This window comes from Pomacea canaliculata, linkage group LG4 (genome assembly GCF_003073045.1).
Source record: "Pomacea canaliculata isolate SZHN2017 linkage group LG4, ASM307304v1, whole genome shotgun sequence".
Classification (NCBI taxonomy): Eukaryota; Metazoa; Mollusca; class Gastropoda; order Architaenioglossa; family Ampullariidae; genus Pomacea; species Pomacea canaliculata.
This window is the reverse complement of record NC_037593.1, coordinates 24421081-24438864: the sequence shown is the minus strand read 5'-3', so window position 1 is coordinate 24438864 and position 17784 is coordinate 24421081. Positions and strand designations below refer to the sequence as shown.

At 44.3% G+C, this 17784-nt stretch overlaps 2 protein-coding genes across 4 annotated transcripts in view; both read left to right on the top strand.

Annotated features, from left to right (window-relative positions):
• Positions 1-1532: 1532 nt before the first annotated feature.
• LOC112562471 (UDP-glucuronosyltransferase 2B18-like) lies at positions 1533-2946 on the top strand. Its single transcript, XM_025235751.1, has 2 exons — positions 1533-2035; positions 2163-2946. The coding sequence occupies exons 1-2, from the start codon at positions 1533-1535 to the stop codon at positions 2935-2937; spliced, it is 1278 nt and encodes a 425-aa protein (XP_025091536.1). The 3' UTR covers positions 2938-2946.
• Positions 2947-4925: 1979 nt separating this feature from the next.
• The window catches only part of LOC112561365 (ankyrin repeat, PH and SEC7 domain containing protein secG-like), a 33177-nt gene continuing 20318 nt past the window's right edge, over positions 4926-17784 (top strand). Inside the window, exon 1 of one of the 3 annotated variants that reach the window (XM_025233813.1) lies at positions 4926-5058. The gene's annotated coding sequence lies outside the window, so the exon portion shown is untranslated. Of the gene's footprint in view, positions 5059-7339; positions 7720-16655; positions 16839-17784 lie in introns of those variants that run through there. The other 2 variants (XM_025233814.1, XM_025233815.1) reach the window with 2 other exon arrangements.

Genomic DNA, 17784 nt, shown 5'->3' with positions numbered 1-17784 from the left:
TCTATATGAAATAATTTGCTACTTTTTATCTGCCTGTTTCTTCACTTTCAGGTAAAGCCATTTGTCATCACCTTATCCCAGTAAGTCTACCCACGGAGTTTATGCCAAAAACATAGCCAAGAGGTAAGCAGCCATACTTTGTTAAAGTATCCTTGCGTTCAGGTGAGTACAGTCGAGCGACAATGATTTCAAGAACACACATATTGATACACACACATATCTCTTTCACACAAGCGCACACACACGGCATTACAAAAAATGGGCCAGTAAGGGAAATAAGCCAGCCTGACCAGAACTGTGACACAAGGTTCAACACAAACAAGGTGACAAGGTGTCGCACCTGAGATTTGTATTCTGACCTTGCAAGTACTATTTTACAGGTGCTATCGTGTCCTTTTGACCTGACTGGTTTCTTCGTCTGTCCTCTATTGAGGTGAGTACGCGAGCTCACACTTGAGTATGGACAACAGCTTGGTTTTTTTGTTTTTGTTTGGTTTTTTTTTTTGGCGGTGGGTAGTGGGGAGGGTTTTGCGATTTGCTTGCTTTAGTTTGTTTAGGGGGAAGGATGTAAACTGTAGATAAAACCAGTAAAACCGGAAAAAACCCCTGACGGCCTACCTTGACAGTAGGTGTTCACTTCACACACAAAAAATAGCTTTACCAAAGACAGGTTCAGAACTCAGAACCTATTCTCGTCTTTTTTGTGATAGGCGATTCACAACTGTGTCACCCCACCGCCGTCTTCCTCTCAATACTCGGATAACATGTTAGATCGCAATACCTGGTCTCTGCTTCTCCTTGTGTTGTGGCAGGACGGCTGTATGGACTTTTGTAACCAATATTAATGAATTAGTACAACGACGAAGTCGAACCACAGTGACTCTGGTAGTCAATGTTGACCTCTTTTTTTGTGTGTGCAAGTGAGTACAGGCGAACTCCTAGCTTAAAATGGTGCCTCGGGGTAATTGCACCCCGTCGCCTTTTCTCGATGGCTGGAGTCTGGGTCACTGGGTTGGCGAGGCGATCTTTGCGAAAGCCGCGGACTTAAATTTTCTCCCTTCGAGCTCAAGGCAGAATATAATTATGTTCTCTCTGTACATGTACTTGATTGTGCTGGCAGCTGTGTCAACACTTTACCCTTCCATTGGAAGACTACTCTTAATAATTATGCTCACCTGGGGCGTTGGCTTGTTCGTGTATGCGTGCTTGTATGTGTGTGTGTGTTGATATATGGGTGCGTGGAGTGAGTATGAGCATTAAATTACCAGGTACTATAGCAAAGCAATTATATTTGTTGTATCTGCATCTGTCTCCCTTTCAAACTGACTAAATAATTTATTTACTGTCGGTCGTCTGCAAGGTTTATGTATTTTCCATTGCCACTCGCATGAATTTTATTCCAGGTATTTATTCCATTGATACCAATGCGGCAGATTCTTGTGGTTTGGCTAGCGCTTCTGCTGACAAGGCTGACGAATGCCGCAGCCAAACATATCATGTGCATGCCTCTCCCATGCACGAGCCACGTCTACATGCACCTGAAGCTCGCACGCGCCTTGACAGAAAAGGGTCACGAAATAACGCTCGTCATACCCTCCAACATTGGAATTCGAGACGTCCTTGACCTCTCAGGGCTCCAAGTCATTGAATATTCCACGAGGCTGAACATGGTCAAAGACGTTGCCGAGCCGACCATGGTCAAACCTTACTTCGAAGGGCGAGAAGCCGACCTCGAAAATGTGGTGCAGACGATGCGCCAGATAAGCCACGAGATCCTGACCAACCAAATGTTGTTTGAGAAAATGAAACTGGCCAAACCAGATTTATTTGTGTACGACGACGGTTCAGCTTCTCGCATGTTCCTCATCTTCGCCTACCGGATGGGGGTACCCTTCGCCGGTCTACACTTTGCCTCAGAGCCTTTCTTCAGGCGAATCCCTTTCTCGCCTGCCGTGGACCCTGTCGAGTTCCTCCCCGTCGGACAACACATGACCTTCACGGAACGACTGACCAACTTCATGATCTATGCATCTCAGTACTTAAACGATCCTTTATGTCCAGAGAACGCAGTCGCGACCTACGCCCGGAAATAACGTATGTTCCTATGACCATGCTAGGTGCTAGAGCGGAAGTGTGGCTTTCCTTCTTTGACCACATTCTAGACTACCCGAGACCAACCTTGCCCAATGTCAAGGTTGTAGGAGGAATAGCGGCTTCACCTGCAAAGCCCTTGCCTCACGACCTACAATTGTTCATGGACGATGCTCAGGAGGCGTGGTCATAGTCTCTTTTGGGTCGTTCGTTCTGGACCTTCCCGACAACATCGTACAGAAGTTCTGGGAGGTTTTCCGAGAGATTCCATTCAAGGTGATCTTTCGCTCAAACCTTCCGTCTCCAGACAAGCGCAAACTGTTAACGTTGCCTTGGTTTCCGCAGAACGACCTTCTGGCTCACCCCAACACCAAAGTCTTCGTGACCCACTGCGGGTCCAGTGGCCAGTACCAGGCGCTGTACCACGCCGTACCCATGGTGGGACTCCCGATCTCCTTCGACCAACTGTACAACGCTGAGAGGATGAGGATCAAAAACTTCGGGATGACACTGGATCTGCGCTCTGCGAATGTTTCAGAAATTGCGTCGGCCATCAAGACAGTGGCAACTGACCGCATCTACAAAGATGCTATAACTCACGCCTCGCATCTTTTCCGCGTGGAGTTTGGAGTTCCAGCAGAACGCGCCGCCTTCTGGCTAGATCACGTGATGCTGTATGGGGGCGCCTACATGAGGTCGGCGGGGCAGGAAATTCCACTCTACCAGTTCTACCTGATGGATGTATTGGGTTTCCTTGGTGCAATGCTCGTCATATGTCTATGTGTGTTGCTTTACATTCTACGACTTGCAGTTAAAAAATTTTATAAAAAAAGAAAAGTTGATTAAAGGAACATCTACCAGTACAAAACACGTTCAAATTATTAAGACGTTGTATGAAAGACAATTCATATGTTTAATAATAATGAGGAGCTGTATAGCTCCTTTCAAAAAATTTGCTGATAGAGCTTTACATAAATCACAGAGGCTAATCGTTGGTCTCGGCAGACAGACAGCAGTACACCTATACACGTCCGTGATCATGTCAAATGCGATTCCATTGAACAGGAGAACAAGTGTGCAGATTGGACAGTGTACCGTTCATGAACTTCTTTTAATGAACCGGGGTAGTTAAGTTTTTTATATACAGTGATACCTCGGTTCTCGAACGCCTTGACTTTCGACCAAATCGGTATTCGACCAGGAAATTCGAGAAAATTTTGTCTTGGAATCCGAACAAATATTTGGAACTCGAACATCCGAACGTCCGAGTTGAGCCGAATGGCGTTCATTCGGCCCAGCGCGCCTTGCTTGCGTCATCAGTGTGAGTGCAGAGAGAGAGAGAGACAGTCACGTTTTTGTGGAGAGAGTCATGAAATGTGTGCAAAATGGACAGAAATCGCAAATTTTGTTGAACAACATCACCCTGATAAAGTGGTAGCAAATAGAGCAGTTAACATTTTTAATGACAATGTTATGTCCACTTTCCTCAAAATTTTGCAAAAGAGAAAAAAAAACAGCAAACAATTGACAAATTCTTCCGTAAAGAAATCAGACAAGCAACTGCAGAGCAAGATTCTGATTCTCCTCAGCAAAACATACAGAGAACAGAAACACCCGAAGAGCAGTTACCCTCTGTTTTTATTGAAGAGGACTCCCCTTCAAAACAATAACCATTCCCCTTTCCTCCTCCCTCCACATTCATTGCCTCCTGCCGTAAAGTTTGGTACAGGTACAGTAAATGAAACACAATTTACTGTACTGTACAAAACATTTTATTATTTTTTTGTTTTTTTGTTTTAATAAATACACTTTTATTTCTTATTTCTTGTTGAGACTCATGTTTTTCTACATATTATATACAAATTAGGCCAGTAAATAGGCATTTTCTGGGGCTTGGAACGAATTAATCCAGTTTCCATTATTTCCTATGGGTTTCATTGCTTCGGTTCTCGAACAATTTGGTTCTCGACCGTCCTCCCGGAACGAATTATGTTCGAGAACCGAGGTATCACTGTATATAATCCTAGGCTAACTGTACTGAGTCTCCAGCTCAGTCAGCGGTCCGGTGGCGCAACGGTTAGCGCCTGTGACCAATACAGTGAAGGTTAGCTGCCCAGAGTTCATTTCTCGTCTCGGGCACGCTGTTCTTTCTCTGCACGTGGCATCTGTTTACAGGGCTGGCTGCCTTGCCGTAATATAGCCTCAGTTGTACCAATTCCCCACCCCCCTCCGGCTCAGTCAGTGCGCTATATGATATCTAGTTCGCTCTACTTCCAGCAGTAAGTTAAATGCCCTCGACATCACGACTTCGAGATATGTTTTTGTTCCGGGGATTCCACTACAGATGCAAAGAACTAGCATTAATAAAGTTATGTCCCTTGCTTCAGTTGGCCCAAGGAGAGATGTACTCGCGGTTACGGCGCCTGGATACACGTCCGTGGTATATGAGTTTCTGCTCTGTTTCGTGGAACCAAAATGATGGCTTATTTCATGAGCACAATCCTTACACGGGATTTTTTTTTAAACCCTATCTTCCTTTTTTAAAATCATTTCGCCCACCCTGTAGACTTCAAACTTCATAAAAAAAATATATTTTTCAGTAAAAATGCTGGGAGCAGTGGTGATGGAGGGTTTGCTATCTGTAATATAATAATCTCCTGGCGCATTAATTAAACAAATCAGAAATCGCTGCTGGTGTTATTGAAGGGAGGAGCTTTTAACTGATAAACCTTCCTCCAATTAACACACACACGCAAAGAGGGAGACACGCGCATGCTAACAAACAATAACAAGAACGAGACCACATTCCCCAGCTTGCGAGAGAAGGGAGACTACTCGTGGGAATACTCGCCACAACTCTAGACAAGCACTTCCGGTTTGCTGGCGGTGCTATTGTGCTGGTCTCATCGCTGCTGCAGGCTCTAGTGGCTTTTCTTGTTCTGTGGCTTCAGCGTGCCAACGGTTCTGGTAAGTACCGAAATATTTTGTGTGTTTCGATGACATTTTGATGCTAATTACTGTCGATATTTTAATGATGCGCGACAAATGGGTTTCGAGGTGTGAAAATATGTGCGTCACTTTGCAGCTTTGTACCCGCTGCCACCGGTCGACACTCCGCGACTGAGCTAAGAACAAATTAAAATAAATAATGAAATACCATAGCGCATAGTGTAGTTTAAGAACTATTAAAGAGTTTTTTAATTGGTAATATTCATCCAAAACCATTGATAGGTTATCGTGGGAGAGAAATAGGAAACAATTTCGAAAACTCTAGGAATGTGGCCTACTTTGAGAGACGTCGTCTGCTTCAGTGACTGTATCGAAACTGGAGCTTTGGTGTTGCATTTATTTTCTTAGGGGTTTGTTTTTTTAGCTGATTTAGTATGATTAACTTTTTGCCTAAACTTATCAAAATTTCTGCGTCCTACATGCTAGAATAGGACCGATTAAATCGCATTCATTTAGTATTTATATATACACATAACATACCTTACCTGGGAGTGTAGGCGGCCTGACTAAAATGATGAGGCACTGCATGATTCATAGATATTCATAGATTGACTAGTATTGTAAAATATGATGCAGTTAAAACTCATATTTGTTTCTCTAGTGAGGAGGTGTCTAAAACAAAATTTTAAGTTAACGTGTACTCAAATTGTTTGTAATGTAATGGGGGTTGGTGAGAAAGCAATCTTAGTTACCCCATTTTGTTTTTTTAAGCTTAATCCTGATTAACACATGCATGTGTACATGCACACATATACAAATGATATACATGCATCCAAACCAGCATGACGCGTACATATGTACTCATTCACAAGATTTGCAAAGATTATTGGACAATGATTTGATTCCCATTAGACTGTTCTCTCTTTGTGATCTCTTTCTGTCTTTATCAGACTGAAAAGGCTCTGATTAAAGGGAGTTCTTGCTGGACAAAAGATCTTCTAAAGCAGGGGTGGGCAATTAATTTTCCCAAGGGGCCGCATAAGAAACTGGGATGGTTTTAGAGGACCGGACTAATATAGTTAACTCAGTTTTACCCAATACTGTATATATAGTATATATACTGGTGGGCGGGCCAGCAGGCGGGCCAGTCAGAGATAGGAGGCGGGCCGCCCCTTGCCCAGGTCTGTTCTAAAGGGTTTTTGTTTTGCTTTGTTTTGATTTAGCATGTACTTGATATTTTCAGTATTTAGTGTTAGAACTGGCTCATTAGTCCATCAAATATTATGTACAAATGAGATTTGAAAACTTACTCATCCTTGGATGCTAGGCAAATTAACATGTTGCACTTTGAATTGCATAATTTTAACAAGTATTGTGTCAACGGGCAGCAAGCAAAGTCAAGTATGGTCAATATCTGGAGAGAGTGTATTAAAACGGTATTAAAAATTATGTGATTTGTGTGATTCTGTGGATGCTTTCATTCAATTTCCTATAATCACTGTAGTAACAAACCCATTCACTTGTTTCTTAAGTTAAATGCCCAGTGAGTACAAATGTCTCTAATAACTTTTTTAATTTCTTGAAGCCTGTCCTGTCCCTGAAGGCCTTGTCACTTTTCAAATCATCTCTAACACAATTTCTCATGACTGAAACTGAGAAACACAGAATCATCACACATAATGATCAATATCGTTAACGTCTAACAAACAGATATATTCCTGCCCAGCATTATTTTATCCCAATTTTAAAGCAAGCATTTGTCAGCAGTTTTGTGAATAGTCTATCTCAGTACGTGACACTATCAGAACAGTCAAGGTGAATATACTAAGTCGTGCCAAAAGCCCGTTCATTGTCAGTGGATTACTTAATTAGCATGTCCATATTTACATCAGGGTCTGTGCTCAGTTTATCATGTGCTGTGGGCAGGCACAGATGTGAAGATTATTATTAATCTCTAGATTTATGCCAGGTCTAGCCTAAACTTGCAATCTCAGTTAAGAAAGACTTCAGTCATATCAGAGGTACTCCCTCGTCCATTTGGCTTACTACTTTTTACAGATTTTACAGAGCCATTCCTTTTTAAAACTCCATGGATAAAATAAATAAGCTACTTAATAAGCAGAATGTGGCTTGGACGTAGTATAAAGCTCTTTACGAGGGAGCTGAGGCATGGCTGCGTAACTGTAGCGGTTTGCACAGTTGCAGTTCGTAGGCCAGTCCTGGTCGACCTTATCTGCGAGAGGCCAGCATTGGATGCGCGTGATGTGGCGAACAGGAGGGAGGGATTGGGGGATGGACAGGGCTCCGTATCTTGCACACACCTTCGGTTGCAGTAGGTACAGCAAGGGAGGTGTGACCAGCGTGAAGAGAACCCGGCTCATTCACTTCTCGTTCATTCATTGACTGCGAAGCCCCCGTTAGCTCATCCCCGGATATCAGTTCTCTTCCCCTGGTAGCGGCGACCGGAGGGTGCAGACGTTCGGTGCAGGAGAGGGAGAAGGAGCCGCCAAACGACTGCGAGTCCTTGTGTTGGCGTACGAGTGAACGCTGGTTCGCTAATCGGAGGTGTATTTCTTAGCCCCTGGGGGATAAACCAAGCCAGAGCTGCTGCCCCACAAGTGGGCTACGCGCATCAGCGTGTGTATGTGTATACCTACCGACATCACCACCAGCTCTCAGGTAAGTTTAGTCTGGACGCTATACGTGCAACGGCAACTGAAACAACATCGCAATGGCAGGCTCTTTCTTTGTACTGATTACACCTGAGGACACTTTTATTAGGACGTACTTGGAGCAACATGTATTTCAGGTCCTCTGGGAGGCGACGTGTTTACTGAGTGATCACAGCCGTGTCTTAAACTGTTATCTCACATGCATACATTCGCGTACATACACACACAGGGTGGTTGGTCGCAGCCATGGGCACTTCATAACCCCACTGTCGCAGGACTACCGGCTTAAAGGCGTGGTAGAAAAGAAAATATTTATCCATTCGCACTCTAAATTATATTCAGCGACAGGATCGTTTCTGGTAGAGGTGCGCCAGGTGCTCTCACAGATAGCTGTATAAAATCATGGACCATACATATGTATACCATCTATGATTTGATTGTCGTAGTTAGCATCCAACCTCAGTCTGTGGCTCGAATCTTTTTTCCAGTCAAACCAGCTGTCTTAGTTTCATGGCAACACAGTCGCGACAGTCTCTACAGTAGTATGCCACATCGTAGATGGCTTGAAATCTCACTCCCGTGCTCCTCATCCCATTTTGCGTTCCTTGCATTTTTATCATACTTATAATTTAGTTTGTTTTCTTTTTTAAATGGCAAATTTTTCTTTGACTCTTTGCCCAAACCTTGTGTAAGTGCGTGCTTGCGCGTGCGCTGGATTCCACCGCACGTGTGCACGCATGCCCATCATCTTCAAGTATGAAAGGGACGCCCGTCTGGCAAACAGCAACTTCTGTACCTGGTGCCCCACTTAAGCGCGGGGGGAGGGATGTAATTGAAATTGCCTACTGACAGGTCAGAGAAGACCTTGTCAGTGGCTCCAGGCCAAAACTTTGACATGTTGATTAAAAGCAGGAATAAGGTTATATTCTGCATGATTCAGTCTTGTGAGGGCGGAAACAATATCGAGAGAATAGACTGACATCCATCATTTAAATTAAAGAAAAGCACATGTGAAGGAGTCCTTTAAAGGATGTGATGGTGACTTTCACTGGAAATGTTGATCATTTTTTATGAGACCATATGAAGTGCACGCCTTTCTGCATCATCTGCATTTATGTTGCAGATCATGTAACCAAACAAAATCACATCAATTTTGAATTATATGTGGTCTCAAATGTAGTTGGATGTAAAGATGGCTCACAGTTGTGTAGCATTCTGATTGGTTACCTCTGCTCACGTGTACAGCAGTAGAGTACGAAATGTCGGAGGTGGAGGTCAGAGAATCATTGGTAAACAACTGGTGAGAAAGGAATGAGCTCTGACATTCTTCTGTCATTGTCAATCTGAGGAAAACAACTTTTGACGAAGTCCAAATGCTTGTGCTGTCTTTTCCATGTTTTTGTTTGTGTGTTTGTGTGTGCGCGCGGGCGTTTTCCGCTAATACTATGCACATTCACTCAGGTTTGTGATTGAATGTTAACTAATATGATTCCAAACTGGTGCCTACTATTACACTACCCAAAGACATGTTCAAACATAATGCTAAAACGTGTTTTTAAAGGGTGTAATTCAAAAACCGGGCAGGGGCTGGCTCATACGGGAGTTGAGTCATGCAGCTAAGTATAGACACATTAAGACCACCCGGATTATGTTTTTCTTTTGCCCACTGTGATCTCATTTATGCTGTCAAAGCTGTAGATGAATGCATTTTTCTCAAGTGTGTGTTGAATGAGATAAGAGCAACACTACTTTTATCCATAAGCCTTTAATATTTTGTCATACAGGTTTTCATGTATTATTGCTTCTGTCACCATGTAACAATAAAAGTGTAAAATCTTACATAGTAGAATCTCAATATAGTGGACTAGTTTCGACCAGAGAAAAAAAAGTTGTTATACTGGATAGTTCGTTACATCAAGATTCTCAAAATTCAATGAGCTTTCTGTATAATTTCAATTTAGAAATATATTTTATTCTTCATGTGAGAAACAGAAGCCTTCAAGCTCGAACGTAAAAATGAAAGTAGCGAAACCAGAATCTACTGGCTCTTGAAAAAGTCGGCAATTTTTGGCAGAACCTGAACCTAGGAAGCAGTTGTCAGCAGACCATCTTCAAGACTGACATTATGTTATCGGTCATTACACTAAAAGCGGGGTGGGAGGGTGGGAGCGCCTGACCTGCAAAAGAGCGAGGGCTTCAGATGCACTAATCTTGGCCTCACCAGGCACATCCATCTGATTTTCGTGATGGCATACTCTTGTAACCGGATGCTATACATTCATTTTTCATCACTTTGCAGAACATTCTCAACATCTTCAACGTCGCTCATGTGATGACACGTAGGCACCTCGTTGTCCTCGTTAACAAAATCATCGAAAGTGACCGCCGGTGGAAGGAGCGTCTCACTCCGTCCGCATTTTAAACAAAATCCCTTTTTGCCAAAGATGAGAGGATTTTCTTGATTTTACTTAAACGCCACTTGTTCACTTTTTTAATGCGGTTCATCTTAGTGCTGACTGCTTTTGACGAGATATTGTATCTACAACCAGACGATGCTGGTTTGGAAGTCCAAGAGACACCACACACTTTAGAGCTTTTTCTTGCAAAATCGAGCCACTCACAAGAATCTTCTGTGACCATGTGTCACTAAACCAGGGGAAAAGAATCTTCTTGTAGAGCCGTTTTCATCTTCTTTCGTTGTGGTCCCATGCTGCTTTTTCCGAAATATTTTTCACTGTCTTTAATAATCGTCGACATCACAAATCCGCGTAATGCCGAACTTCTCGGCCAACATCTTTTTCTGTCCTCCATCAGCGTCCGAGAGGATCGGAGTTTTCTGTCCCAGGGTAAACCAACGCTGCTTGTTTGAGATCTCTTCTCTGTTCTCTTCAATTGAGGACCATTTATCTAGCAGACGACCTTCTCTTGTAGTAGCTAACTCTTCCATTTTCTCATGAAATGAATGCTTGATGTAAGTGAATCGAACGAGTGAATTTTATTCGCTTTTGACTTGAAGTTTAGTTCGTATACTGAAAAAGTTACATTGAGTTTGTTTGTTTGTTTGTTTGTTTGTTTGTTTGTTTGTTTGTTGAGTTCTGTGAGAATCTTCCAAGATTTTGGAGAAAATTTGTTTTACTGAATAATTCGTGAGATGGAAACTCGTTATATCGAGAGTCTACCTGTACCAAGTTTCTAAAAATAGTGCGAAGTGACAGGTACAGCATTGGAAGTCTTGTGTTGTGGGCTGTCTGTTCTTCTGTGTAAATGTGAATGCTTGCATCATTCCAGATTGCTAATCAATAAAGCTATATTAGGGAAACTGGTTGCCAGAGTGCGGCAGATAGAGATGGGCGCTGTTGTTGAAGCCCCATCAATCACGTGGACTATCACTAGCAGATGTAGGATCCAGGAGCTGTGTGGGCCACGCCATACCTTAGGGAAGTTCTGTAAGGGAGTCTGGAATTTGATTGTGTACATTTTTTTTTTCTCAGACATGGAAATTTGATTTTGTCTAATCTCTGCTGAACAGTGTGGAGTCTGTTTAGATGGTCGAGCACTGAAGTGGATAAATATTCATAATGCACTGTTTGAAATTTTAAAGCTTGGGAGATCTGAACTCTGACCTCGCGACGTCAGAGATCGTTATTTGGAGCGTTGAAATGGTTGTTGGTGTTCAGTGGAGTCGCTGGCACGTGTATGACACGCTCAACACATAGACATAAAGGGTCCTGCTGGCATGGAGAGAATGGTTCGCTTGGCAGGCAGGTGAACCTTGACCTGAGCGAAGTGCTTCTCTCCCTCCATTGCAGCGTATCACCGGCTCACCGCTCCGTTACAATCTCGGGTTATTGAACTTTATGAGAGTCGAGCATTTCACGAGGTGGGGCTGTATGATACGGGTCAGGACTAAATGTTGAATGAATCTTCTTGGGTCCTCAAAACATTTGTGTGTAGCATGAGTGTGTCAGTACGTGCGCGCGCACATGGGTGCTTGGTTGTTGATGATTTAGTCTGTATGATTTATGTAAAGCGCTATGAGCAATTTTTTGGAAAGGCGCGCTATAAATCCTCATTATTATTATATGTGTGTGTGCGCGCTCGCAGGAGAGAAGCTTATGGTATATATTAAAGTAGTAAATGAGGTGACTTCTAGTGTGTGATTGGCGATTATCAAGAAAGTAGTAGTCATCGTTGAGACAGGTTCCTCGTGTAGTGTTACTTGGCGAGTAAATTCTTACCATATCGCATGCTTTGAATGTGGCATGAGTGCACCTCCTCACTTCCGGCCTGCACTCACAGAGTGGCTTACGTGTTTGTTTGGTCTGTGAATATCGTGCTATTAAACTCTTGCCTGCGCATTTGCTAACAGGTACCTGGCCAACAAAACAGGATCGTCAGGAATGCAGTGCTCCCCACACCATCACCACCCACTTCCCTACGCCATCCACCACCGCACCTGATTGAAGTACGACTTTGTATGTCCTCGGTGTCACCTTGATGACTCCCAACACTTCTTGAAACCATTTGAAAACGAAATCTGTATTCAGCCTTTGACAAGCAATGGAAATGCATTTGTTCAGATATCCTTAAATATTCCCCCCTTAATGTCGGTATGGTAGCAGCAATGCGCATGGCTCGCTAGAGACACACAGGACACTTGTGATAGAAGTTGATTTTTCTGGAGAACTGTGTCCAGGCGGAAGCAATCTGCAGGATCTGTTTCCAAGATGCGCAGATGAGGAAGAAGGGTGGAAGGTGTCTCGTGTCTTTTTTGCGTCTGTACTACAGTGGATGAGAATCAACAGCCACTGGAGTGGGAGATGGGGGTTGCTGGGTAATTCATCCCTCCCAGGTACTGTCCCGGTCTTCTTCTCCATGCAGCTGACAGGTTGGTTGTCGTGACATTTGCCTGTCAGGCTGGGCTGCTAGGGATGAATCATTGCACACACACACAGACAGGGTAACCTGCGCACTTTTCACGTTTGCGCTGACAGAGCCGTGACTCAGGGGGGGGGGGGGGTCGGGATGTGTGAAGACTATTCAAGTGGGTCTCCTTTGTGCTAATAATGTCCTTTCATCGTTGAGCGCTGCCTCTTGTGCAAAAAATTCTACTTAACGGATTTTTAATTCTTTAAAAGAGTATATTTTTGTGACGGTGATAAAATGTAGCCTGTATAGTTGCTGCGTACCAAAAATATTTTAAAGATATATTCCTGTGTAGAGCTTTAACCGGCAAATAGACGGTTGGGTAAAATGGTTGCCCACCGAGACCAAGAAGCATCCAGAAGCCGCGGCCTCACGTGACGTATTTTTTTGTTGATGCTGAGCTGAGCAGTTGTTCTATGAAACTACCCCTCTAATGCGGATAAGCATTATTTCTAACAACTTGAGGTAGTAAGTACTTGAGATGAAGAACCACCGTGAACACATACAGTTAGCATGATAATCACATGTTATAGAGAGGAGGACTACCAAGATGGTGTCAAATGAACCTCCAAGAAGGGGGAGGAGTTGGTGTTTTACGCCGAACCAGCAGCTAAGTTATATTAGCAAAGCAGCCAGACAAAAACAGATGACATGCTGAGAAAGAACTGCCTGCCCGAGACGAAATCTGAACCCAGGATAGCCTATCCTCATTGTTTTGGCGACAAGCGCTAACCCTACATAGATGGATCACATGTCGTGAAGTAAAGAGATGACAGTACAGCAGTGGCGCTAAAGAATTAATTAAAACATCTTGGAAGACTTGCATTTCTCCCCATACTTTGTCTGAAGGTGGTCGTGCAGTTTTGTGTGTTTCCTTGCACTCGTGAACTCATGCAGCGATTTGTTAACACAGTCGTTCTGAGTAACGTCACAGCAGTATTAGGTGAGGGGGGCTGCCGGGCAGTCACGTGATTTGTCCAGCATAGTTCATAGAGACAGCTGAAGACTAACTGCAATAGTTTCTACGAACGACATTAGGCTGCATATCGTCTTTTCTTTTATACAGACGAATTATCTTTACGTAGAAATTAGAAGCGCGGATATTTTTGTTTACATCGCTGTATGCAGTGCACCATCTCTACTTTAGTTTCTTTAAATTTTGTATACAGAAGCAAGAACTCGAAACTCGAACTTGCTTATTTGAGTAGGTCATAGACACTTTTCAAGAGGAATTACATTTATGAAGTTAAGATTACATAAGAAAAGATTGCCTCCATGTACACACATAAACAGTGCCTATTAAAAGCAAGAAAAAAGTCATACACTCGCACACACATGCACTCACATACGATATATTTTTATAAATATACACCACATGTACATGCATATTGCTGTATGTTAATGCTACGTGTCACCGTTTCACCTTTTAACAGCCTCATAAAAGTGTCAGAGTGTAATCAGCTTAGGGCTGCTGTCGCTATATGTCATGACAATCTAAAATGTTAAGAATATTTGTCAAATTTTCTAGATATATATTGTTACCCGTAAATCTGCGCAAACTTCTGATGGCACCAGACAGTTGACCCTTAATCCATTTATAGAACTTTCTACAGTTTATTTTTTGGTGTAAAGTGAAATACGCTGTGAATGCTGCATAATCACACAAGAGATTTGTAGCAGGACCAGTTCATTCATCATCTACATGCGCGCTGAAAGTAGCTCACTATTACAAAATGGCGCAGATTGGCTCCGAGGAAAATGCTTCATCTTGTATTGTCCGAACCGTTACCAACTCTTCAAGCCCAAGAAGGCGTGGGACATGGTTCAGGAGCATGGCTCGTACAGTGACTCTCCCGACTTCAGGCTACAACGACGACTTTGCCCACTTTTTTTTAATTTTCAGACATCCAGTCAAACCTTCTCTCTTTCTCTCTCTCTTCATGTCGTGTTTCTTCCTCTTCCTCGTCCCAGTGTAAATATCTCCTCCCTGCAACCTTTCTGCTTACATCCTGTGGTTTTTCGCTTTGTTTTTTGTTTTTGGTCGCATTTCTCTCTAATTCCCTCCCATTTCTCCTTTCTCCTTTCTCCTTTGAGTGGCGCAGCTTCTGCAGAAAAACGATTGAAAAACGCCTGGAGCAATAGTCACGAAGCAAGGTTAAGTCGTGGCCCCGGGGTCAACATCCGGAAATCAAGGGTAAACGTCTTATCTCTGTAGACGTGAAACGGTGAGCAGACCCCGCGGATGCTGCTCTACCCTTGAGGCCGTAGTTATTTAGGCAAAGGTGTCCTGGGATGAAGGTTTTTGTCAAGTACAATGAGCCTGTCTTTGACTGTGGTACCGCATCACCAAAGCTCACAGTATCATATTTATTAAGCAGTATTCTCGGTATTATTATTTATTATGGAATATTCTCGGAGTCTTGACCCTGTTTTCTATTTACGCAAACAAAATGTTTGGCCTCGAGTTCCCCCTGCTCCCACCACTTTGCCACAAGGCAGCGACTTACCCTCGCTTCAAGATTACAGCCCCAGGAGGTTAAAGCCACACTGGCTATAACAGCAGCAGCATTGCCGACACTTTTCTGTGCAGAAATCAAAACCCGAGTGTTTGACAGCTGGGGACCAAGTCGAGTCCCTGCAGAATCACTCCCTGAGCTTGCCAACTTCATTTGCTTGTGTCGACATTTGAGCCGCGGGGTTGCCAGGCTTCTCTTCAGGTGTCTCACGTCGATACATTCAAGAGGGAGCCAGGCAGCTGTTGCAGCATCAGTCAGCCGGCTCCCCCTCCTCCACCCAAGCTCGCCACTACGCAGGCGCACTCAGTCGCAATGATGAACTTTTTTTTAAATGTCCGATACCCAGTAGATGTTGGCGGCACGGCATCTGCAGACCACTCCCTTCGCGAAGGTGGCATATTGTATCGATAAGAGGTTAGGGGTAGTTGGTTCGCTGATGGGAAAAGATGATTTAGGAATTCGAGGAACGTGAGACTGGAATGTGTTGTTTACTAACAGAACGCAAGGGTCACGTGTACCATCTCACCCGTCGCGCCCACGCCGGAAACAGCTTTTCTCCTTACGTCGCCAACTAGTGCGAGCTCTGGCGCGGAAGTTATCTTGAATAAAGTAGCAAGATAGCTCATCACAAACACTTTGCCGCCAGTCATAATTTCTGAGAATTATTATTCCTTCGCCTAGGTTTTGAGGGAGGTTGTGGAGTTTGGCGCGATGAGGGTAGTTGCTGCCATTTTATTTCCCAAGCCCCCCATCAAACCGACGGGTATTTAGTCGAGACTAGTGTGATGTAGTTTTTACTGTTTAATTTTTAGAGGTTTTTACCATTCTGGAGGATGCTTGATGGGGTAGGACAGATGTGTGTGTGTGTGTGAGAGAGAGACATTTTTTGGTATTGCTACAAGAGCAATAGTTCCACAGATGAATCTGATCCAATTCATTAAACAACATGGATCAGCAGATGCTCTCTTTACATGTACTTTTTCTCACTCACACAGTCTAGAGTTCTTACACAGCCATTCCATCCCCGCCTTCCCTTGAAGGAAGCGGAAGTGACGTAAGGCTGATTGTGGACACTCCCTAACACAGCAGTTTAACCGCCGAGGTAGATACTCCATGGAATCTTGCTCTTGCCGCCATCTTGGTTGCTCGGCAAGGAGGCAGGTAGCGGGTGGGCGTGGGTGTGACCTGCATGGGAACGCACGTGCCATCAGTAGAGTGCAGTGCGCCGTGTGCACTGGCTGGTGTCGGCCACGCAGCTTCTGCCACAGACATCTCAACACTTCACCCCCGTACCCACCCACCCTTACCCACACACACACACTCACATCTTACCCATCCCCCTCTCCCCTCCACACACACACACCCTGCAGTGTACAGCAGATGCGTGCATGCATGTGCATGTTTACTCTGCTGCTCCTTGAGCCAGAGATCGGTTTGTAGCGTAGAGGCTGTTCGCTCACTTGGCTGCTGCACGTGGAGTTCTCCCGAAGAAAGTCGCGAACATTTGTCTCCTGCTCATCAAAGTTTTTACTGTCTGCATTTTTATGAACTCAGTTTTGACAAGAACGTAGTCCAGATTTCCTGACCTTTGAAGTTGTGAAGTTGTGCCCCTCCCGGTGCCGCTGTATCCTATGAGTTGGGGTTCTAAGGCTTGTGTCGCCGGCGTCACGTGATTGGCTGACAGGTATGTAACTATTCAGTCTTAGGTCTCATTCATCTTTTACCTTTATCTTCTCTCTTGAATGCTCCATCGCTTGTCCTTTTCTTTTCAATATTTCGCTTTCCTGACGGCTTGTCTGTTCGCCTGCCTTGTGGTTGAGGTGTCCTGCTTAACGGACAAGTCTTTGTCTGCATCCGAAAAATGTGGCCGGTACCACGGACTCCAGCATTGTCCTCAGCAAGCACTAGGCACCTGAATGGTCCTCCAACCCACTATTACGGAGACTCGTGAAAAGAAACCTCGTGTGTGCATAGACCCTCATGTTTCAGACTACTCTGGTAGATGGGTATCAAGTTCTGTAAGTGTGTCCCCCCTCCCCCGATACACACTAATTTGAAGAAAGTTGTTGGGAATAGGATTTGCTGCATTAAATGACAACACTCGGTCGTCTATAATCAAAAGGTATTTTATGCAGAACGTTAAACCGGAGCCCACCTCTCCCCACCCTCCTTGCACACCCTGCCTGTCCCCTCTCCCCACCTTCCGTGCAAGCCATTAGCTACGTGACCCTCCGGCACGAATAACCTCGTCCGCTGATCGCATGTGCGGTTGTATTCGGAAAAGGCCGAGATATCAAAGCTACGGTCACAACATATTTTACATATACATAACAGTGTCTGGTTGCGTGTCACGCAGTACGAGGCTCAAGCGCTGCCATGTGTTTTCCCCTTGTTCATTGTTTCTCCCACGCGCTGCCGCTGAGGTGAGACCTCAAGGATACCGCAAAGGTAGAAGATACAGGCCACTCCAAGCCATCAGCCGTGGCCCCCTCGGATACCAAAGAAGTAGAGATAAGATTAACCTGTGATGGACGCACACTGGCAGCCTCCCAGCCCGCTCGGCGCGAGGAGCGGCCCAGTGCCAGCCTCAGCAGCGTGTCTTCTCCTCATGCGGATCGTTGGCGATGCCA

Excerpts from the sequence above, each read along its gene's own strand:
- LOC112562471 (XM_025235751.1), top strand. The coding sequence starts at position 1,533 with ATGCACCTGAAGCTCGCACGCGCCTTGACAGAAAAGGGTCACGAAATA. Across the intron at positions 2,036-2,162 it reads TTCATGATCTATGCATCTCA|ACTACCCGAGACCAACCTTG; the intron begins GTACTTAAACGA and ends ACCACATTCTAG.